The sequence below is a fragment of the Hippocampus zosterae genome, chromosome 10, assembly GCF_025434085.1.
Source record: "Hippocampus zosterae strain Florida chromosome 10, ASM2543408v3, whole genome shotgun sequence".
Lineage (NCBI taxonomy): Eukaryota > Metazoa > Chordata > Actinopteri > Syngnathiformes > Syngnathidae > Hippocampus > Hippocampus zosterae.
In genome coordinates this window covers 5,694,510-5,718,667 of record NC_067460.1, presented here as the reverse complement: position 1 = coordinate 5,718,667, position 24,158 = coordinate 5,694,510, and the positions used below count along the sequence as shown (strand labels likewise).

Here is a 24,158-nt window from a genome sequence, read left to right as displayed (position 1 = left end):
TTGATGACAAATCCGGTACTCTATACTGAACATTACACTTTTGTTGATGTGAAAGATTGTTTCCAAGAGACTTGGAAAGATACACATCATATTTACTATGTTTGCAGTGTATTTTGTAGACAAATTGTCTTATTGTGATACATAGAGGACAGCACAAATTAAGAAAATAAATCAATAAAATACTAACAATTGCGACCGTAATAGCAATGCATTGCAGTTTGACACCACGACAAACCACATTCATCCATTTTCAAAAGTAGTTTCCCTTTTCAGGGTTGCGAGGAGCTGTCACCCAGTTGACTGGTCACCACTCAATCCAAGGTCAGCCACACCAAACTCCAACAACAATCAAAAACATGCTGGTTGGTTCAATTTGAGTATTCCATCCATTTTCCACAGCAGTTCTCCTTTAGGTTTGCAAGTTAGTTGAACAGTATCCCGGCTGAGTTTAGGCGAGAGGTCACGGACACCCTGTACAGGTCATTATTCAATCGCAGGGCAGATACAGACAAACACTTCATTTTTTTAATGAAAACCCCATTCAAACATGGGGAAAAATCCAAACTACAAGGGCCTGATCCGAGAGTCGGGATACATCTTTTGCATTGAACTGTACCTAATGCGTATCTGTTAACAGTACTGATAGCACATGGGCGGGTGGGGGGGGGGACAAGAATAACAACACAATTGTGTTTTCACTGAAATCCGAGTATTTTCCTCTCGACAGAAGAAATGACGTGTGTGGAAAATGACGGTAGCGATGTGGTGAAAGGGCGCTGGGCTAAGTGTTGTGTTACATGACACACAGCAAAAAGATGGGACAACCGAGCCTCCAGTCAGCACACAACCTACAGCATGATGATGATTAGTGTTAGTTTTCTGCCACCCGTTCAGATTGGTTAGACAGTACTTCTTGACGTCACGTTCATTCTGGCCGTATTTCTTTAACGACTATATCATGCGTGGACATGGAGAACACATTTTCTCGAACGTGCTCAAGAGAACCAGCCTTGCCCGGCTAATATGAGATTGGGGGGCGGGGATGGGGGATCGAGTGCGTCAGGATTTTAGGGAACCACTTACAGTAATGATTCGCGGCTCAGAATCTCATTCGACACAATTATTACTAGCTGTGAATAACGCGGTTCTTTTGGAAACTTACAGTATCATATACTGTAGTAGTAGATTGTCTTAAGTAAGTCACATCCTCTGAGAAATATGAGCAGGATTTTTCAAACAGTGAACACAGCTCTTTATTAAACTTTATTGGTAGCAAAAACTATATTTGTGAGTGGACAAAAAAAAGCTTCAGGAAAGAAAAGCAAAGTGCTGTCGGACAGCTCGAGCACATCGTTGTTTCGATCATTTGTGGAACTTTTAGACTTTTCTCTCGTTAGCGCAATTCAACAGTCATATTTCATGCAAACGATGCCCATTTAAACGTGACGTCAGGGGGGATACGAATTCATTTAACACTCAAACGGCAACGTTTCCATGGTTTTTCGGATTGGGTTTGGACGCCCGCTTCTAGCGGTGTGATGGCAACCGTATTACTCACCCAGCAGTGGGAGATGCGACCAAGCAGCAAAACGCCTCCCAAAAGTAGCTTGCTAGCCGGTTTGTGCTGCTTTCTTCACCGTTATATAAGTTGCAGTTGGACGCTGGTGTTGGACGCAAGACCGCAGTCCTGGGCGTTTTATCAACCCTATGCTGGAATTCAGTCGTTTCTTCAATGCAGTAAGAGTTTCAGCAAGCAAGTAACGGTGGGTTCTCTTTAACTGTTACGTCACTCCGGCTGCTCAGCTCGATATCTATTGGTTAACACTATCAGAGAACGTCACGAGTCACGGCGGTGGACGGCCTCTGACTACGTCGTCATGACAATGAACGTAAACATCACAGATTTCTTTCGGTAGAAAAAATGCTGCATTCAGGGTTCCGAGGAAAGTGGAAAAGTAAAGGTAAACGTATTGTGCTGATGGTAGATGTGCGTTTTCTTCGAATACACGATGTGAGTTCCAGCTAAGACTATTTTCCTGTGACATTAAAGAAATGGATGGTGAAAATCTTAAGGATTTAAATGTTCGAATACAAGTTGTTATGAAAAAAAGGTAAAGTACAAATTGACATTGAATTAAATGGGATAAAACAGTAAACTGGAGGATACAACTTTTTTCCACCCATCCATCAAGCCATTTGATCTGCTTATCCTAACAGGGGTTGCGCCCTGCGGGCATGCTGGAGCCTGTAACAGCTGTCTTCGGGCAGTTGGCGGGGTACACCCTGAACTGGTTTCCAGCCAATTGCATGGCACACATTGACAAACAACCATTCACACTCCAAATCACATCTCGGAACAATTTAGACCAGGGGTGTCAAACTCATTTTTGTCGTGGGCCACTTTGGGGTTAAGTCTTCCCTCGGGGGGCTGTTACAACAGTGAAACTAAATAAATGTTTATATATTATTACTTGTACACAACAAATTGATGGATTACCAGTTTTGAAATTAGTTAAATACACTACAGTATATTTTGTTCAATTATTGTTTGCGTGAGTGTTAATAGGGGTCACAAAATTATTGTAAAAGCTCAAGGTTATTTATTACGGGTGACAATTTGACATTTCGGTAAAGATTTTTAGCAAGTATCATGGAAGTTGATACACGTGACTTGCTTTTACGGGCCACATAAAATGAATGATGTGGCAGGCCGGATCTGGCCCCCGGGCCTTGACTTTGACACTTTGATTTAGACTAATCCAAGAATGGTCAAGGAAATGTGTCATTAAGGTCAGAAGATTTTATATAATGACTGATCATGCCTCTGGCTTAAAATGTAAAAAAAATGTCCAACCAAAAAGATCCAGTGCAGCTCTCTTTGATTCATTTTTCCGGATTGCAGTCCTTCTTTAAACTTCGCTAATAGTGGACAGGAAGAATATAGGTACGGCTCTCATGTGTTCTTTTTGACTTTGCAAAACAGAATTACAAACATCTGCAACATAGATCCAGAGTAGCTGTTAAATGTGAACAACACTTGCCATAGTCATGGTGTAGTTCTAAACGCACTTTACTGTGGTTTGCAAGCCATCCGATCTCTGTCCACGATAGCCTCTTGATTTATGAGTGCATTCATTCTTACCCTAATACTACCCAGAAGGACCAGATCTCATCAGGCTAGCACATTGGCTTTCCTTGTATATGATTGCTACTCTAGTATTGGTAGTATCCTTTACTAGCAGTTGTGAAATGTATTGTACATGCTCATTTGTTTTTGGTTTGTTTTTTTTTTTTTACAATTTGAGATGAGGCTCCTGGTGCTGTTAATACATGTATAATATATTTCATTTACTATCAAGAATTGGGGCGGCCCGGTAGTCCAGTGGCTAGCACGTCGGCTTCACAGTGCAGAGGTACCGGGTTCGATTCCAGCTCCGGCCTCTCCCTGTGTGGGGTTTGCATGTTCTCCCCGGGCCTGCGTGGGTTTTCTCCGGGTGCTCCGGTTTCCTCCCACATTCCAAAAAAAAACATGCGTGGCAGGCTGATTGAACACTCTAAATTGTCCCTAGGTGTGAGTGTGAGTGCGAATGGTTGTTTGTTTCTGTGTGCCCTGCGATTGGCTGGCAACCGATTCAGGGTGTCCCCCGCCTACTGCCCGGAGACGGCTGGGATGGGCTCCAGCACCCCCCGCGACCCTAGTGAGGATCAAGCGGTACGGGAGATGAATGAATGAATGCATGAATCAAGAATTGGAGCAAAACAGTAATTTTCATGTGATGACATCGTGGTCGACGGCCCGGGAGTCCAGTGGTTAGCACGTCGACTTCACAGTGCGGAGGTACAGGGTTCGATTCCAGCTCTGGCCTCCCTGTTTGGAGTTTACATGTTCTCCCCGGGCCTGTGTGGGTTTTCTCCAGGTACTCCGGTTTCCTCCCACATTCCAAAAATATGCATGGTAGGCTGATTGAGCACACTAAATTGTCCCTAGGTGTGAGTGTGCATGGTTGTTCGTCTCTGTGTGCCCTGCAATTGGCTGGCAACCGGTTCAGGGTGTCCCCCGCCTACTGCCCGAACATGGCTGGAATAGGCTGCAGCATCCCCCGCGACCCTAGTGAGGATTAAGCGTTTCGGAAAATGGATGGATGGATGGACATCGTGGTCACATTCCGAAAGCTGGTAGTACAATAATTAATTTCCATTAGACCCCTGTCAATCACATTTATCCCCTCATACATACTGAAGAAGAGGAAACCGCAGCAAATGCTAAATAACTTCATATATTCAAATACTTAGCAGTGAAGTTTTATTGTTTCAGATAGTTGTTTCATTTTCATTCAAGCATTTCAGGGTTTCCCCTGTACGTAGTTACAGGAGAAGAACAAAAATGACTATGACACATGTATATAAAAACAAAAGGAAAAAGAAAAGGATTTACTTGTATGTAACAGATTAATGCACTAAGCTGGTGCTATATTTTTATACTTATGCTTTATTCATTTCATTTCCTGATATTCAAGTATAGCAATGATGTTATGAAATAAGCAATACTGTGCGCTTATTAAGTTGTAAAGCAATTATCATTTGGATACTGCGGTGCATAAAACACAACACCAAAAATAAGGTGAAGCAAAGGTTTATCGTCATACATTGGGGGTTCTAACAAATGTTCCCAGAACACAACACATTCACATATTTATTAAACTGCGTACAATCAGGAACACTGTCCTCTGGTGATTGCTAGTTTGTGAGACTGCTCAAATAAATAGAAAAGCAAATATCACACAATAACAAACAAAAATGCACCTTTAGTGAAAAACCAAGGCGGATGTAACACTACCTAAGAACATTTACGTTTTCACAAGCGTCCAGTTTAAAGAAGAAATACATCAACTGACACACAAACACGTGATCTGATTTGTCCTCCCCTCCATGAGTATTAAAACAGTGAGGCCGCTTCCTTTATACTTGCAGTCTCAAAATATTTGAGTTGGATGCCAAAATTAAATATTATTAAAAAAGAAAACAAAACAATTTACTTCAGGTCTCAGCAGTGGGAAAGAATGCTTTCTTACCGTGCAGTACTTCGGTCGATTATTCCGGTACCCATACTTGTGTATCTTATACTTTTAAGTGCAGGTGTATATTTAAGTAGGTTTATATGTTGACTTCCTTCCTTTTCTTTTCAGGATACACGACATGAATGACCTATTAATGTATAAATGTGAAGTTAACAATACATGAAGAACGAGTGGTAGAACTAGGTAATTGTTCTTCTCCTCTGAACTAAAGTGTGTGAATTGATGACCGTTTGTTTTCTCCTCTTATAAATCTTGTACTTCCTATTAAAATATTTTGTGTTATCCATTTAAATGTTCAATAAACAAACACAAACCTTTTACCCTAATGAATTTGTCTATTTGAAAATAGATGACTTTGTAAAAAGAGGCTGGTTACTTTTTTTTGCAACCTCCGTGGATGACAGAAAATAAATACAAAAACAAAAGCGTGAGGTCAAGTTAAACGTGGTTAAGATATTGAAAGATTGACATTTTAGGGACAGTAGCAACATGGAGGAAGGAAAATATTTGCATTCCCAACAATGACAGCAAAATATTCCCCAATCAAGGACTTACATAAGAGCAGAGTTGAGGTGTATTTTTTTTCAGTAATCATTACAGAACAAATATTTTTTTGTGCGTCTTTTACGGCATTTTAAAGCTACGGATTGGGAACTTGTCATATGGCATCAGTCAACAAATGCTAGGTTTTTTTCCCATCTCAGTATGAGCACAGTGTGAGGGTCTGCGCAGAGGTATTTTTTTGCGCACAAAACATACTCTATATAATTGAAAAGTCAAAAATTACAGTAAAGACACTTTACAGTCTACTTTATGGAAGGACTCAAGTTCGGAGACAGAAAGGACCTGGTCACGATTTAAAAAAAGGGGTGAGCTGGTGTCAGGCTCCCGAACACTCCTGAACAGCAGCAAAATGAACTCAGAATTCTAGAGAAACATTGCATCTGCAAATGTCATTGAAAACACAACCAAACCGATTGAAAGAGCTTTCATCATGTCAGAAAAAAAAAATAAACAAAAACACACTACTATATTTTATTTCCTTTGTGGCATATATTTTTACAATTCAATGATAAAATGAGTTCTGAGGTGGAGTAACTGTCTCGCTTTGATATTTGGGGCATGTTTTCCTGTTCGCAATATATCGCAGCCGACATGAACCTGTTGAGTGAACATCGATGCACACACTACTTTTCCCAAGTGCATTGCGGTTATTTTTGAGTGCTCTACATTTATTCTCCTTGGACCTTCAGACTCCCATACATTATTTACACACACACACACACACACGCACACACTATATTATATATATATATATATATATATATATATATATATATATATATATATATATCGTTTCTTTTCCACCTCATATGGTTTCTCTGTGCCTTGCCATGTTTTGTGTGTGTGTGTGTGTGTGTGAGCATAGGTTTGCTTGTGGGGATATATATTTGTATATGTTGAGGGGAGGAGGGGGTCCTCTTTTTATGTCATAAGTTTGAAATTTTTACCTGTAAATCACTTTGAATTGCATTTTTATGTATGAAAAGTGCTATACAGTATAAATAAAGTTTGATTGATACGGAACCCCTTAATAGTGTACTTGTAGGGAAAAGTGGACATTTAGGCACAGCTCTAGACAATACAATGAGGATAAAGGATACAGTGGAAACTTGTACGCCCTAGTTTTCACATGATTAGATTTCACCATTTTTTTGCTTGATTTTTTTCAGACATTCGCATGGTTTTTGTATTTTTAAAAAACGTGAGTAGACCATTTATTTCCTGGAATTGAGACGAGTTCATTGGAAGCCTTTCCTAAGTTGCATGTACACAGTTCAACACATGACAAGGTTTACTCCACGATGCAAGTGTTTATTAACAATTCAAAGCACTAATACTCCCAGTCTGCTCTGCAACACTCAGGTAATTTTGTTGTCACATCTTGTTAAAAGTCAGACCCACAAGATAAAAGCCAACCACGTTTTCTTGGGTCTCCTGGTGTCAACTACATTCACACAAGAACTAAACAGCTGGAGTGCCGCTGTCACGGCTAAACAAGCCACTATGGATCCAAAGCAAGTGTGGTGAAACATACTCTATTTTTATTTTGAAGTCCTAACTTTTGACAAGATGTTTTACCTATGTTCCGATGAAAATGTTTGTGTGTGTGTGAAAAACTTCCTTTGTGGAATATACCTTGTCATCTCCCGAACCCTTTTTACACCACATGCCTAAAGGTTTTTGTGTACGAGACATTTGAAAAAGATGGAAAAACTACGGAATTCAAGAGACAACAATTCAACAAATGACTTCTCTCCACGCTTCTGGCGGTTTTTAGAGCATCAAAATTCTTCAATGAAGTTTGAATTATTCAATTCGTTTGTGATTTATATTGATTTCACAACATTTCCATTTGTATAGTTATAACCTGTATGGAATATCCATCCATTTTCTGATTCGCTTTATCCTCACAAGGGTCGCAGTGGGTGCTGGAGCCAATCCCAGGCTGTCTTCGGACATTAGGTAGGGGACACCCTGAACCGGTTGCCAGCCAATCGCAGGGCACACATAGACTAACAGCCATCCACGCTCACACTCACACCTAGGGACAATTTTGAGTGGTCAATCAACCATGCATAGTTTTGGAATGTGGAAGGAAACCCGATTACCCGGAGAAAACCCATGCAGGCCCAGGGAGAACATGCAAACTCCACACAGGAAAGCCAGAGCTGGAATCGAACCTGGTACCTCTGCACTGTGAGGTCAACGCGCGAACCACTCGACGACTGATGTTAATATTTTGGGGTGTCTGGAACTGATTAATTAAATTTACATTTCTTCAAATGGGAAATACAGGTAACGCTTTGGATTTTGCTCAATTGTGTTTTGGTCAGACTTTGTAGAATGGATTAAGCACAAACACCTGGGTTGTACTCTATGTCCCATTTTTAAACAAGATCCATCCATTAAAATTCTGAAGTATGTTTTCTCACTCTTGAACCCATTTATGTATTTTGGGAGTATGATTTGAAATGGGGGTACGCCACCGCCATGAAATAAACACAAAGAACATGGATCAAGATGATGTGTATCAGATGTTAATTAAGTCACAATTGGACAACTGGGAACCAATATTTCTCAACACTTTCTCTATGCAGATGATGTTGTATCATTGGTTCCACTCAGCAGCGTTGCCTCTTGATGGTTCACAGTAGCTTTTGCCACTATTGGCCAATCAAGTAGTGTTGTGTACTCGCCGGTGCAGTTGTGGTGCATTTGTACACAGATAAAGGTGCAGTAGTGAGATCCCATCGGAAGCTTCGATCTGCCTGCAAGTTTTCTCTCCTGAGCTCTTCTCCATTTGCTGCACCTCGTGGATGCCCTAAACTATGCAAAATACAGTAAATAAAGATATAATTCTATCCAGAGTGGAATCCCAGCAGCCCACTTGTGATCCACTGCTGAGAGACCAGGATGAAACTCATCTTCGTTTAACTTTTTATGTTATCACGCAGGCTCCGGAGCAATGAGATACACACTTTGTTGTCATTGTTTTCCAATGCCGGTTAAGCAATCCACAATTAATCCAATGAACCGTTCAGTCTGGAAGCCAACCGTTCACTTGGTCTTGGGCACAACAAGTATCTCATCACCATCTTGGATATTGTAGGAGTGAAGAGCTCGCGTGTTGTACTTGAGCTCATCCGGGCCAAAAGCGCTGCTCTTGTCAATATAATACAGCCTCATGCTGCTGGTGGACAGCTGCACCACTGACGTCAGCTGCTTCTTCAGCTCGGCCACCGTCTGGTCTAAACGGATGTTGAGCTGGAAACATACACATTGCACATGCATTTTAGACATTAAACTGGATGTCTCAATTTAACTGTATACAATAGTGCTGTACAGGGAGCAAAAACAAATCACACAACAAACGATAAAAAGAATAAATGGGGAAAAAAAGGATTTAACAACAGCACCAATTTGCCTGTTCAATTTTAAATCAGTGTCCAGTGTAAGACCCAAATTTGAAACAGGGAGCCCAAGTCAGCAGGATGGGATATACGAGGGGCACTGGTACCCCTTTTCCACCCCCAAAAAACTGGTGTTCGTTCAGCGCCAGTGCTAACAAGTTCTTACGAAGAACATGTTTGGTTTTCCACCAGCAAAGAGCCAAGTTGGAGCGACATCATTCCGTCATTGTAAAGGGTCCAAACGTCACAGTTTATGTCGACGATTACACAATGGCACCATGTGCCATTCCGCTACAGCTGCGATTGTCATGATAACCCCGCCCCTCAATGTAGCACTTTTCCACTGCGCTAGTTCCGGGCCAGTGCCCAGGTTAGCACCAGTTCACCCCCCCACCCCACCACCACCACCAAAATTGACTCTAGCTCTGGTGCTTAAAACTGGTGCTTAAGATGTCCCGATTATTTTTTGGGCCAGACTCTGGCACCAACTACGTCGGGGGTCAGGGTTATCATGACAATCGCAGATGTTAGAGTTATGACTCCCAGGACACATTTGCTGAATCATGTCCCTGACTATTATATACGACATACAATGGTATCTCTACTGAGGGAATTAATTGGTTCTGTAAGAAAGTTTCTTAACTAGAAAATGTTGTAAGTAGAGACGCATTTTCCATGTAAATGCCCTAATCCGTTCCAAGCCCACCCAAATTCAGACATAAATGTTTTGTAAAGCATAAAAGTGCATCAAATTTTGTAACAAATACATGTTACAATTAGACTATTGCACAATAAATGAGAGTTGTGCCGAATGTAAAAAACAAAGAATAAAAAAGAAAAAACAATTGTCGTTTAACTTTTAACTGTGTCCTCATCGTTTTTTGCCCTCTTTAGTCCATGTTCTCTCTCAGAAGCGGTTTTTGCCTGGTGTTTTATAAAGAACTGATCCAAGGACGTTTGCTTTTGTCGATTTTTAACAATCCTTTGAAAATGTCCAAGGCAAACAGCAGCATAGTGAGCGATCGCCCGACTGGTGAACACTTTTTCTGGGTGATTCACATTTACGTAAAACTATCGGAACGCCTCATGGCCTGATGGTCGAATGACGAGGACGCTGCCTCGACACATCTCTATTTACACATAGAGACACATTCGGTAGCGGCCCTCTTAGCCAATGGGACACCAGAAAGATGCTAGGTCATAGCCAATGGCAGTGCAGCTATAAGTATGTTGCGTTCAGGAAACTCGGAGCTGCGAGTGGCAGCCAATACTTTATTTTTACCTTTCGTATCTTGACATTTCTTTCAGAATATTTTCCCGTTGATGCATTTTGTAACATGAAACGTTCATAAGTAGAGGTACCACTGTCCAAGTTGCCAAGCAGATGCTAACAGTACATGATTATTACTATTAATAGCGCAGGCGCTCTTGGGTAAACGTCGACCTAAGCGGTGACATTTGGATGCTTCACGAGGATGTGATGATGTCGCTCCTACTTGGGTCTTTGCCGCTCGAAAACCAAACAGGTTCTTCAGAAGAAGTTGTGAAGCACCGCCGAAGCAGAGCACCGGCCTTGGCGCAGAACAAACACCAAGTTTTTATTTTATTTTATTTTTGGTGGAAAATGGGTAGTAATTGGGTAGTCGTTTGGCCCACGTCTTAAGCACCAGTTTCAACCACCAGAACTAGAGCTAACCTTGGTGGTGGAAAAGAAAGAAGAAGTGCTAACCAGGGCACTGGGTGGGAACTAGCTCTAGCACAAACGCGCTGGAAAAGGTCAATGGGACCAAACACCATCATGTCAAGCAGGGCTGAACAATTTTGAAAAATTATATACTGTATTTTTTGGACTGTAAATTGGACTTTTTTTTCATAGGTTGGATGGTTCATGATTATTTGCTATATAGTAATTATTTGCAATATAATAAAGTTGATCAGTTTGAACATGAAATATCTTGTCTTTGTAGTGGATTCAATTAAATATTGGTTGAACATGAGTTGCAAATCATTGTATTCGTAATACAATTTGTAGTGTGGGACAAATAAAGGATATCTTATTCTGTTTTATCCACGTTTAACACAACGTCCCAACATCATTGGAATTGGATTCGTACAATATCCTTGTTCTCCAAGCTTTGAGTGAGGGGAAATAAATCATGTTGCAAGTGACAGACCTGTTCCACTTTTTCTTCGCAGTGAACCTCAATTTGAGCATGGCAGCGTGGCCGGAGATCGATCTCAGCCAGAGGTTCCAGCTTCCCGTACTTGTTGACCAGACAATGATATCTTCAACAACAACAACAAAAAAAGATACACTTACATAGAGAGCCCTCGGTTAAGATGGTCCCGACCGACAATGCTTTGTGGTTATAAACAGTGCGCATTAAACCACGTTCCTGTGTGCAAGCCAACTAGAGGAGTAAAAATTCGGAATTGTTGACTTATTTTTTTTGTGGTTTTTGTTTTGATTTCATATTTATGGCATAGAATGGGTTTTCATCCAAATTACTGTAAAGATGACTCTACTCCTGCGTTAGGAAAGTTTCATACAATACAATACAATACATGCCGATTTATATCACATCTGCGCCTGGCTGGCAGTGAGGGTAGACATTTATATATATTTTAAATGATACAGACTACACATTTTTTCAATGAATGAAGAAATCTGGGTACAATGAAAAAAAAAAAAAAAGTCAGGGATGCCAACCAACTACAAGAAGCTACCAAACCATATTACATCCCGTTCTCATGCAGATGCAAGCTTTACTTTTCAGGACACTTATTATTGTAATCTAAAACTACAACACCATTTAAAACATCTTTTTGTTTCGATCTATTATGCTGCTATGAGGACTAGACACGTAAGTGCGTATGATTCTTCTGTAAAAGCCACAGAATATTTGCTCCAGAGACCTAATCCACTGTCAGGCAGTTCCCTTGCAGCTGCAGTCAACACCCAACATGCATTCAAATGTAACAGTCAATTTTAAGCCCCACAAGCATGGAAAATCAAAAGGCATGGGCGTATTCATGCTGATTACTTTTGGTGGAATGAGTGAATATGAATTGTTAAACTACTAAATGAAACGGCTCTGACAGGGTCCATCAAATGCGAGTGTTATCACCAGCCTTTCAAAGGCATCTTGCGATGGGCTCATTTGATTGGGTGAAATTAATTAAGGGGCCGGTGAGTCTACTTTATATCGGCTGTAGCAGGGGTCCCTAACCGCCGGTCCGCGGACCGGTCATTTGGTGCCAGGCCGCACAGAAAGAATAAATAACTTACATTCCTTCCGTTGTATTCATTTCGGAATCTGAAAGATGTTTTATTTTGAAAAATTACCGAATTCTCTGTTGTATCAGTCTACAGTGTGTCACTCTTGACACAGGTGAATGCGCGTTTCTCGATCACGTGATAGGTTACCGCATTAAAAACAAACGTCTTTGAAATTTTTTTTCGGGAAGGGGAAAAGGCCCAGCTCGGAGACCGAAGACGAGCCTATGACTTTCAAGAAAGAGAAGGCTACATTTAATAGACAGTATCGAGAGTCCTATTTCAAATATGGCTTTATCTCAACGGGAGAATACCACGCACCAAGCCTACTCTGCATAATAAGCGGCCATGGTGATTTGTATTTTTCATGCACTTTTTATTTGCAGTGTATCTTATTTTGGAAGGCATGTTTAAACATTACCATAGCGACATGAGAATGTTGTAGCCAGAAAGGACGTTCCTCATGTCATGATTTGTGTTTATTATTATGTTTCGAAAATACAGTACCACACTTTTCACGCACTTCATATCATATTGTTGTATCTATCCGGCCGGTCCCTGAAAATATTGTCTAACATGAAACCGGTCCGTGGGGCCAAAAAGGTTGGGGACCTCTGGTCTTTTGGGCCAGAGAAGCGCTGGTGACCAACTGGCATCATCATCATCACCACCCATTTGGGCTGAGATGAGATTTGAAGATTCAGTCCACTTTTGCTCTGCTTTCAGGTTTGTGTTTTACGGAGGACAACGGGTATGTGAGGAGCAGAGGGTAGCAAGCAGGCGCACAAACCTGTGAGGCAGCTCCTCCTCAGGACAGTGCAAGTAGTAACGGATGAAGAACCTCTCAGCATCTTCTCTCTCACTTTCAGTTACAACGCTTCCATTCAGCAGTGATATCGAGGGAAGCCTAGAGACACAATTGCGATGAAGCTATCAGAGAGCTATTTGGAACGCGGTGTGAAAATGCACTAAGAGCGTAATTGACAGATGTAGAGAAAGTGTCCCGAGCATGCAGTGTTAAAAGAAACCAAAACAATCTCCTTAAGGCATTTGTTTTTAATGGAACTCACTGCGCTATCATCAGGCTGCGCCGCTCCTCAGTTGTGTACGTCTGCAGTAAGGGGATTCCTTGTAATCGCACTTCTTCCAGTTTAGGAAAGAAGTTGAGCTTCTCAATGTCTTCCCATCGATTAAGACCTGGTCACATTGAAAGGAAAGTACAAAGATGACTTTACTTTTTAGAATTGCTTCAAGCGTTTCTAAAGGAGTGGAAAACATCTACCGGTAGTTAATTTTCAAAACGTTTTGAGTGAATTTCCGTGTGGAGTTTAACTTGGGGAATTTTGGAAAGCTATACTATTCAAGCTTTAATACAAGCATTTTGTTTGGTCATCAGTAGACAATGAGGCAAAATAATGATTTGTGCTGTATGTTACACATACATACAGCACATTTGACAATAAAGTTGTATTCAATTCAATTGACCCTTTCACACACCCTGTAACCGAATAACATGATAAGCTATCCCTGAAAGAGTTTTAAAAAATGGCATTTCAAAGCACAACTGTATGAAGTTGAACTATTTTTTCTCAACAATCAATTCTTTTATTGAACAAAAACAGAGATGCTGAGTTCATAACTCATCCATCCTGATCCAACACAGTTAAAATATTAACATAGCCGCAGCAAGCCACCCAAAAATACGAACAAAGCCCATTTTAACACATAGTTTCCTTATAGAAATAATCTGTGCTGGTGATGGAAGAATTCATGGGAACTTGTTGCCAAATAGAAAAAAAAAGTTCAACTGTACTTGCAGGAAATCCTGCCAAAAGCATGTCACAGGCATTAATGAGGCCTGGAAACAGTTTGAAATTGTGGAGGGAAGTGCATGTTTCCTTTGCTTTTGGATGCCGTGTTTGTTAGCATGCAGGCATAATATTGCTGACCCATGCTTCTGTCCGGCCTCTTTGGGCACAGTCGATGATTTTGTCGCAATATGACACGGTCCTGCTACTCGTTTTACCCGTTACCTTACCACATATCAAAATGTGTGCTCAAATTGCCTGTTCATGCTTGCTGGCAGAACATAACGCTTCAAAAGTGTCACAGACAAATGTGTGTTGTCCTCCTCAAAATAAAGCTCATTATCGCCCGTTGTGACACCATGCGCTGCATTTTTTAATTTCAAACATTTGAATGGATCAGTAGCTTCTAATAAGGAGCATAGTATGCATCTTTATTTATACGAGAGACCTCAGGAAGTGACGTGGATGTGTATTTCTTTATCCTAGTCATTACCGCCCTTGGTTTCCACATACACTTGTAAACAGGTAAAAAAAGACAACAGGATGAATAAATTCAAACACCAAGTCCACAAATGCTGTTTTGGCTCCTTCTATTCTCATATCTCTACAAATAGATTGAACACAGGCTCTCCTCGGATACAATTTAATGCACAGCTTAAAAAGTGAAATGGAGAAGGGTGAGCTGTAAATAACACGAAGCTTCTGGATACTGTGACAGGTTTGTTCATATTATCAACTATGAAGAAGGCATTACAAACCAATACTAAAATGTCCTTCCATCCGTTTTCCTAACACTCATCTCGGGTGAGAGGGTGAGAGCGAGGGACAACCGACACCAAATGGGCATTTGTGCTATAGACAATTTATAGCCTTCAATGAAACCAAACCAAGGGTGACGCAAAAGGATTGCAATCTGGATAATCTTATTGTTACTAATAAAGATTTTTTTTAATCTAATTTTTCAGATCGTTTGAAATTCTGAATTTTAAAAAAGGAACTTTGAATAACGTTTTCTGAAATTGACTTGGACAAACGAGCAGATAACGTTTTGCATTGGAGACCTATTCGGATCATGCACCTAAAATGTACTCTGACAAATTTCAGATTACCGGGAAGCAGAAATTGACCCCGGGAGATAGTGACAAAAAAGTGTCATGGCTCATTGTTTTTTGTGAAAAATAAATAAATAAATAAATACATACATACATACATACATACATACATACATACATACAATAAAATAAAATGATGTCAACCCGGACTTCCACGATGACTTGTGGTTCTCAGATGAGGCTTCCTTTTTCCTCTCTGGCCATGTGAATAGCAAAAACATTTTTTTCTTTCGGTTTAGTGACAATTTCAAATGTTGCATCCAGGAGTGTCACTTGGAGCATTTTGGAAAGTCGATAACATCTAAGGTGGCCCGGTGGTCGAGTGGTTAGCGCGTCGACCTCACAGTGCAGAGGTAGGGTTAATTTTGGGTCCCCCTTTTTTTAGGGAAGAGGGAAAAACACATTTCTGATAGAAATGCGACTTCTTGCTGTGATGCTTGAGTGCTAACCGCTAACCTGATACCGTGCCACCAAATGATTTGACAGTATGATTTAATCATGCAAAGAACCATGAACCTGAGTTGTGGAGGTTGATGCTGCGAAGGTTGGGGAAGAGCCGTTGCAGGATATCTTTGCTGTCCTGGATGGACGCCAAGTTGTTGTTGGCCATGACCAGAGTGTCCAGGCCAGGGAACATGGATCCAAACTTGCGTACTTCGGCCCAGTCGTGCAGGCTGTTGTCCGTGATGTGCAGCAGGCGGAGATTGGGGCAGGCCACACTGGAAGCTCGCACGCCACTATACTCATTAAGGCACACGAACAACTCCTCGAGCCTGGAAGATGACTTTAATTACTCCATTTGTAGACCTCACCCTTTGGTACAGTGAATCCAGCACAGACATCTACTGCCACTTCAGCACTGTACTAGCATTAGTGCGTCCCTTACTCGGGAATCTCACGGGTGAGCAGCATCACAGTGTCCCAGCACACTTGGGTGTTGTTGAGGACGAGACGTCGGACCCGAGAAAATGCTTCAGCGCACTGTGGCTCAAGCGTCATCCCTCCTAGCGGGTTGTAGCTCAGATTAAGGAAATCCAGATTGGGGATGTTTGACACAATCTTACCGATCTGAAAAAAAAGCAAAGGTTGATATTAGAATCTTTTTCGGTCACTGTTTGATTATGTGCTAACAAAAACAGGAACCCAGAAAATAAACCTGAGCTGATGGGCTACATGGAAGTCATGTGCCAGTAATACAAAGGCATTAAACAACCTGCATTATTTTTGCAGGTTATCTGGAAATACTGAAAGTGAATAAATGAACAAACCCAGAGACAGCACCTCATGCCAGTCCTGCAGCTTGTTGTGGGACAGGTCCAGCTCCATGACATGGGCACAAAAGGCTGCAATTTCACTCTGGTCACCTGCCTTGCTGATTCCACATCCATTTAACACCAGGACACTGGGCAAGTTCAGGCGGTCTGAAAAAAAAAAAAAGCATGGAAAATAACACTAATACGATTATAGGAAGTTTTGGGTACTTAATAATAATTCAATGTACTTTTAATTTACTTAATAGCATCCTAATAAAGTGTTTCTTATCTTATCTTATGTCTTATCTAAATGTCTTAAATTAAACAAGCACATGCACTATTATTGAATGATTTTCTAAAATGTGTCGTGCATCAAAATCCAAATATATAACTATTTATATCGATTCAAAGGCCATTTTTCATTATCATGTTCGGAAACATACACCATAGCCTTTGGCATGGGTGTGTTGAACGTCACTGTGGCCTACTAGTGTATCGGACAATCTTTCCGTCACATTAGTGTAAATACGGACAATATCATGTACCAGAAAAATAGCTCATATTTGTGACCATTTTGCCCACAGTCTCAAATCATGCATTGTCTGACAGGGTCCCAGAACGGAATAGTGTTCTCCCACTGTATGCTTCCATTGTATGAATTATCAAGATGTTTAAATGTTAAAACTGAAAAGCATTAAGAGTTTTTTAAAATTATGTATACAACACACAATCTAATCTGTTGCCATTTCTTTTCCAAAAAGATGGTTTGAGCATCGAGGTTCAAGATATACATTGAGGATGTTGACTGTTAGTATTGCAAGTATTCTTTATTTATGCTTACCATTACGGTTGCTCATTAGCCCAAGAATCACTTAGAACAGGGGTGCCCAAACTTATTGGACCGAAGATCGACTTTTTGATCAACCAACCTCCCGCTATCGGCCCATTACCACGCTCGCACATACACATGCACGCCATGATGAGCAACAGCCTGACACGGAGGCATGCGATGCACCTTTGCAGCCTGTTAACTATTGTAGCTCACACGTACCGTTTTAAAGTACTTCCCTTGGCCCTCGAGATTCCTATTCTTTGCCCGTGCCCTCTGTGAATTGCACACGAAAGATATAGCGCAAGAGCTCTGATCAAAAGCTGCAATTGCAGACTGCTGAGCACTAAACAACTTCAGGTGACGCAGGTCACGCACCACCCTAGGTGAAAGATTTACCTGCTTTATTTTATTATTATTTTTTAAATACTTTTTGTGAAAATTAGACCGATAGGATGATTAGAGTGCAGTGTGAATTAACACCAAAAATATATTACTAACATGCACAAAGACACACAAATGGTTGTTTTTTTTCTCCTCTCACCCCTTGCTCAACTTGGGACCAGTCCGCGATCTACCGGTCGATCGCGATCAACGTAATGGGCACCCCTGACTTAGACATTTTTTCATTAAGATTAAGATATCCTTTATTTGTCCCGCAATGGGGAAATTACAATCAGAATTCAGAAAGGAAAAACACTGTTTATAATTTTTCACAATTAAACTGACCTCACTGTGTTATGCTCTACACACTAACAATTAGATCACTCGAGAAAAGAGTGATGAGAAGAGCACAATATGCACACATCTATCGATTAGTTACAAGTTATCCAGCTCACCTTTCATGGGGGACCCTTGAGGACATGCAGTGGGCACCACCACCACCACCCCCATTCCAAGCCCTCGACGACACGGAAAGTTCTCAGGGCTGTACTTTTCATTGATCACCTCCACAAAGGTTCGGCCTTCCTGGCACACTGGAGACTCCATTGCTCTGTCTTTGGTACAGTTTCCCCCTGTTTTGACGTGGATTATAGCAGTGACACAACAGATACTAGTGGGCCAGATCACTCACCGATCACAATAGATTAGCTAAACCCAAAAGAATGTCTTGTCTGAGTGATTTACTGGTTTGCACTGTCGTCTCACAGCACCAAGATTTGGGCCGGGATCTAGATTTGAATCTATGTTCTCCCTGCATTTTTGTGATTTCTCTCAGGGTACATACACCAGCTTCCTCCCATGCTCCACAACATGACTCGGTGAGGAAAAAAAGGAATTTGGTTTGAATTCTCTCCGTCTCTACCTTGTCAATGAATGGCGATCATTGAAGGGTGTACAGTACTGAACCGTGAAAATCACCTCAAGTCATCTGGTATGGCAGGTGTCGGCCGAAATTGGGTTGCCACCAAGTAGATCTTGCCTGCCAGATGACGATGAACAAAAAAAAACATGGTTAGAATGGATTAAAAGTCCCGTATTAAAACCGTGGTTTTGTTTCGCGGCAAAATAATGAGACGTTCTGCTTGAAATGTGTTTTTTTTTTTCACGGCAACGTCACGTTGAGGCGCTTCTTTTCTGGGTTTCTGATACACGTCCAATCGCGTATCTGTAGCCACAATTCAGGCAACCAATTGGCTGCACAACCAACGACGATATACGTCATAAGAAATAGACTGATTGGAACACTATACATTTCTCCCGCGAGCTATGCAAAAACTTCTGGAACTACATTAATGTTACAAATAAAAGAAATAGAGAGAACTAATGTCAATTAAAGGAAACGTTGATTATGGACTCTCCAGGTCTATTTCTGTGTTGGCGTCGCTTTACAATCGATCGAGCGAGACGGCAGACTCACGCCGGCATATGACGTCGTCTGGCTGGGAATAGTGGACTATTGGACTATTGGACCTCCGATTTGCAAAACTTCCATATAAGAGACAACCCTCCAAATTTAAGCATCTCAGTCAGGACTTAAAAAGAAACTAACTGGGTTATTTGTTACTTGGCTTTCTCTATACCTGTGTTGCCTTTATTAAGAGTTCCTGTTCCTGTGTTGACTTGAATTTTTGGACTTCGGCAAACAAAATCACTGTTAATAGACAGTATCACATTTCTAATGCCATAAATAATGAATACAATACAATACAATGCATGCTGATTTGTATAGCGCTTTCACAACAGTGGCAGCTGTAACAAAGCGCTTAACAAAACAGAAAACATAAAGTAAAATAATAAACACAACCCATGACATAAAACACGGATATACAACAATAACTCAAATTAGCGAGCAGACTGTGTACCGTCATGCAATACAGTGAAGTTTCTTGCCGTACAGTGAGCTTTCACATCATATTGCAATAAATATGCCATGACATCAATACCGCGAAAAGCTTTCGATATTGTTCCAACAGGCCTTAGTTATACTGTTTGGTGCTCTCTACCGTCTTTGATACTGATTTGTTGTTTTGCTTTACTGTTGCATATGTTAGTTGCTCCATGTACAGCACTTTGTGTGCAGCAATGGCTGTTTGAAAGTGTTCTATAAATACATTTGAGTTGAGTTGAGAGGTCTGCTTGATGAAAAGGTCATTTCGGCCCGTGATAGGATTGTGCGGAAAAAATTGTTCCACGGCCAAACTAAGTTGTCGATCCCCGTGATCTGGGCATATGCTACATTCGTTAACTGGATAAGTAGTTTGTATAATGGACTGATCAATGGCCTATGGCCTGGTACTCAGAAGTAAGGGCAAGCTTTAATTGCCACTAGCTGACATATTTCAGTTAAACCACATTTCAATTACAATTATTGTGCAGTCTATATTAGCTAGCAAATAATATGCCCTCTATTTAAATATCCCTTGAACTATTGGAACATAAAATGTTAATCATTCATTCATTCATCTTCCGAACTGCTTTATCCTCACTAGGGTCGCGGGGGGTGCTGGAGCCTATCCCAGCTGACTTCGGGCAGTAGGCGGGGGTAACCCTGAACCGGTCGCCAGCCAATTGCAGGGCACACAGAGACGAACAACCACGAACGCCCACACTCCCACCTAGGGACAATTTAGAGTGTTCAATCAGCCTGCCATGCATGTTTTTGGAATGTGGGAGGAAACCGGAGTACCCGCAGAAAACCCACGCAAGCCCGGGGAGAACATGCAAACTCCACACAGGGAGGCCGGAGCTGGAATTGAACCTACCTCTGCACTGTGAAGTCGATGTGCTAAGCACTGGACTACCGGGCCGCCCATAAAATGTTATATTCCAGCTCATTATTTTAAAATACAACACACGGTTTACATTACTACAATGCTGCTTATTAAAATGATGAGTGTGAGTAGTGGGGCTCTTTGGATGCAGAGTTCGAATGAGACTGCTATGGAATCTCCAGGAGAAAGGCATACATTATGTAGTGACCCATCAGATCATCAGAGGGGGGAAAAATATGAAAGGATCTTGTTACAATCGCTGATGTAATAAAATGGCCTGCTGGTAAATTGTGGTAGTGTCTGAAGCCAAATTTCTCCTCCTCTGCAAATGTAAGGTAGTGCTATTATTGTTGTAAATTTCCTGATCTATTTTTACTTTGCAGCTATAATAAGAAAAGTTAATCAAAATCAGTGGTTCAAAACTGTTATCACACCGGGATCTGTATTTTCTTCCTGTCGCGACACACCTTTATAGATGTGTGAAGAACAACAGAATGAACATTGTTAAAAAAACACTTTGAAAACATACAGTATGTACAATACAATACAATACATGCTGATTTATATAGCGCTTTCACAACAGCGGCAGCTGTAACAAAGCGCTTAACAAAACACTTAACATAAAGTAAAATAATAAACACAACACATAACATAACTTAAAACACGGACAGTCGCGCAGTCCTATGCAGCACACCATTTAGTATCCACATGAATAATACCAAAAAGATTGCAATTTCTGAGGGGTTGGGGGGTTTTGTTCCCACCATCTGTGCACGCAGGTACATCTGCGCCTGGCTAGCAGTGAGGGTAGACATTTATATATATTTTAAACAACCACACAGCCTTGCATGTTAGGCCTACCGCACAGAGCGATGTAGTCGATTGTGACTGAACTGCACAATTCTGAACTAATTGCTGTCGGTCACTCACACTTGGTGACTGACCCTTATACGGTACACACGGACCCATTGAAATTGAAAAACTGCAACCCGCGGTGTTCTTTTTGAGGCACCACCTATTGTAGACAATTGGTGTCCAAACTATGGGCCGAGGGCCATTTGCAGGTTACCTACTGGGGTTTTTTTTGGGGGGGGGGGGTTGTTTTTTTTCAGCCCACAGCATATACAAAATAACCTTTTTCCTCAACTTTTTGCTTTGTGTCAACATCAAATTTATGGCCGTATCACAAAATGTTTAACAAGTCTTTTTGCATTGCACTTGCACCATGGAAGTTTTCTTTTGACCTGCAGTGCTATTTAAATTGGTTTGATGTAGCCCCAAAGCATATCGGTAGCAAAGACGTAGTAGCCAGTCAGTAGCCAGAGGCTGAGCTACACTATGTTTGTTCATAAGAAATTATATACAGTACATGCTGTGAGTTAACTGTGCAAAGCTTAAAAGTAAGGCTAATAATAATTACGGCTAATATTACACTTCACTACTTTGATTTTATGTTCAGCTTACTCTGTGAAATGTAGGTGAGTCGTGAAAGTTTTTCCTTCTCTAGGGTTTCAATGTAATCCCGATTAAAACAAACAAAATGGCGCATCAACATGACAGCGATTAAAACAATCGTGGTGGATTCGATTAAAAAAAAAGTAACCATAAAATGGGCACACATTGGACGATAGTGATATAACATTTTCTTTTTTAGCTATTGGCGGCATGGTGGACGATTGCTTAGGACGTCCACCTCACAGTATAGAGGCAGGTTTCGATTCCAGCTCTGGTCTTCCTGTGTGGAGTTTGCATGTTCCCCCTGTGCCTGCGGGTGCTCCGGTTTCCTTCCCCATTCCAAAAACATGCATGGCAGGTTAATGGAACACTCCAAATTGTCCGTTGGTGTGATTGTGAGCGTGAATCGTTGTTTGTCTATGTGTGCCCTGCGATTGGCTGGCAACCAGCCTCCGGCCGAAGACTGTTGGGATTGGCTCAAACACGCCCGCCACCCTTGGTAGGATAAACGGATTAGAAAATGGATGGACGAAGGTAGCCAGGGATGCACCAACGACTACTCGGTTGGGTGAGAAGGCGCTATGGCGCTAGGGAGCAAGCCGAGAAAAAGTTGTAATTTCAGCGACGTCAAAACAAATGTCCCCATACTGTTATGGCCGAAATTATATTTAAGTCTTTGCGAGTCACAAGACCTGACGACGGGGTATTTCAGTGGAATAACTGAGTCACCAAACCCCGTACATCGTAGAATTGGCATCACTTTGAATGAAGCCCGCTTTTAAAAACAAATCTCGTATTCTTCACAGCATCTCGTATTACAGTTACGAAAGTAGGACGACATGTTTTACCGATAGCTGAATACACGTCTAAAGCGGAGTTTACGGTCAAATAATTATTTTGACCCCTATCAGCATCTTGTTAGTCCAATATCGAAAACGTGTAGCAACAACAGTCTACCAATCACTCGCTAATGACCCCGAGATAATCTCTTAATCGGTTGGTTACAGAATCATTTTACATACCTTTAACAACCACTTCCAATGTCGCTTGATGAAAACATCTCAGCTGTCGTTTGCTATTCCCAACTTCCCGGACGTGACGTCATTTGTTGTCTTCACGCATTGGTTCCAGATTGGAGGAAAAAAGTCATGATTCATGTGGGCCCTGATTGTTTTAGTAATTTCGTCTCAGTCGCAAAGGAAGCAAAAATGACGGAGTCTTGAAAAAGATTCCAGCATCAGTCATTTCCACATGACCGCAGATACATTGGGCGTGGGGGGAGGGTTAATGGGATCATCAATTTGTGTACATTACTATACCATTAATGTAAATCGAGAGGTAAACTCCCAAAATGCCAATGCTAATACAATGTACCACTTTTGTCAATTACCGGTCAATTTTGAAAATGTGCATCAGCTCATTTTGATAGATGTCAACTTGTTTTTATGACGAAAAGCTGCAGTCCCTCGACCTTCCGTGATTATTCAGATTCTTCACAGCAAAAAACGCAGATTTAATTCATTTTCTTGAATCGATATAGTCCTTCAACAGAACCAGTTCATTCAGCAAATTCTTATTCAATTTATTTTGCTTTCGCGTATAACTAGTGCGAATGAAACATGCTTGTCAATTACAAAAGATGTTAAGAGATGCACCAAAATACAGAATACATTTTATTAAAGTAAAACGCGTCCTTTTACAAATTTAATTCCATGGTCCATCTTGCAGTGTTCATGAATTTGCCCATGCACCCATCAATGTCAGTGAGCGCCGCTGAGCGGTGCTCACGCGGACAATCCATCCGGACAGTCCAATATCCATCATCGTGCAGCGGATTTTCCGAGTAACTAATCAGGTGTTGGGATTCATTCACCGACTTCGATAATAAAGGTTGAGAAAATACATCAATATTTTTTAAACCGTGGTTTATATATCGCGCGCGCACGCACATACGTTTTTTTTAACCCACTCTGGAGTAATGTGTCAGGGCGCCCCCTTGCGGACATAGCCCAGTTTTACATTTTCATTCACCTCAGCAGTAAAACAGCAATGGGGTTGTTCTATTTGAGCAAAGAGTAAAAGTACTGTATTCAGGTTATGATGAGTGAGTAATCGATTGTCGGTCAAATGAATCCTGCCTCATATTCAAAGTGAACC

At 41.2% G+C, this 24,158-nt stretch overlaps 2 protein-coding genes across 5 annotated transcripts in view; both read right to left on the bottom strand.

Moving 5' to 3' along the window:
* usp2a (ubiquitin specific peptidase 2a) overlaps positions 1-1,783 on the bottom strand; it is a 44,697-nt gene extending 42,914 nt beyond the window's left edge. The window contains exon 1 of the mRNA XM_052078934.1: positions 1,559-1,783. The gene's annotated coding sequence lies outside the window, so the exon portion shown is untranslated. The remainder of the gene's footprint in view (positions 1-1,558) is intronic.
* A 3,917-nt stretch (positions 1,784-5,700) lies between these two features.
* LOC127609192 (tubulin-specific chaperone cofactor E-like protein) lies at positions 5,701-24,126 on the bottom strand. Of its 4 annotated transcripts, none has more exons than XM_052078990.1 (10): positions 23,024-24,126; positions 18,694-18,754; positions 18,171-18,362; positions 16,531-16,670; positions 16,136-16,317; positions 15,766-16,022; positions 13,400-13,526; positions 13,120-13,236; positions 11,227-11,338; positions 5,701-8,906 (listed from the first exon to the last, which is right to left on the bottom strand). In XM_052078990.1, exons 3-10 carry the CDS (start codon positions 18,319-18,321, stop codon positions 8,700-8,702), a joined length of 1,293 nt encoding a protein of 430 aa, XP_051934950.1. In that variant the 5' UTR covers positions 18,322-18,362; positions 18,694-18,754; positions 23,024-24,126; the 3' UTR covers positions 5,701-8,699. The 4 variants fall into 4 exon arrangements, with proteins under 4 accessions (XP_051934950.1, XP_051934949.1, XP_051934951.1 ...); XM_052078989.1 differs by having other exon boundaries at positions 18,171-18,347; XM_052078991.1 differs by lacking the exon at positions 18,694-18,754 and having other exon boundaries at positions 18,171-18,347.
* Positions 24,127-24,158: the final 32 nt, after the last annotated feature.

Excerpts from the sequence above, each read along its gene's own strand:
- LOC127609192 (XM_052078990.1), bottom strand. The coding sequence starts at position 18,321 with ATGGAGTCTCCAGTGTGCCAGGAAGGCCGAACCTTTGTGGAGGTGATC. Across the intron at positions 13,237-13,399 it reads CGCAGCCTGATGATAGCGCA|GCTTCCCTCGATATCACTGC; the intron begins GTGAGTTCCATT and ends TTGTGTCTCTAG. Across the intron at positions 8,907-11,226 it reads GCGAAGAAAAAGTGGAACAG|CTCAACATCCGTTTAGACCA; the intron begins GTCTGTCACTTG and ends GTATGTTTCCAG.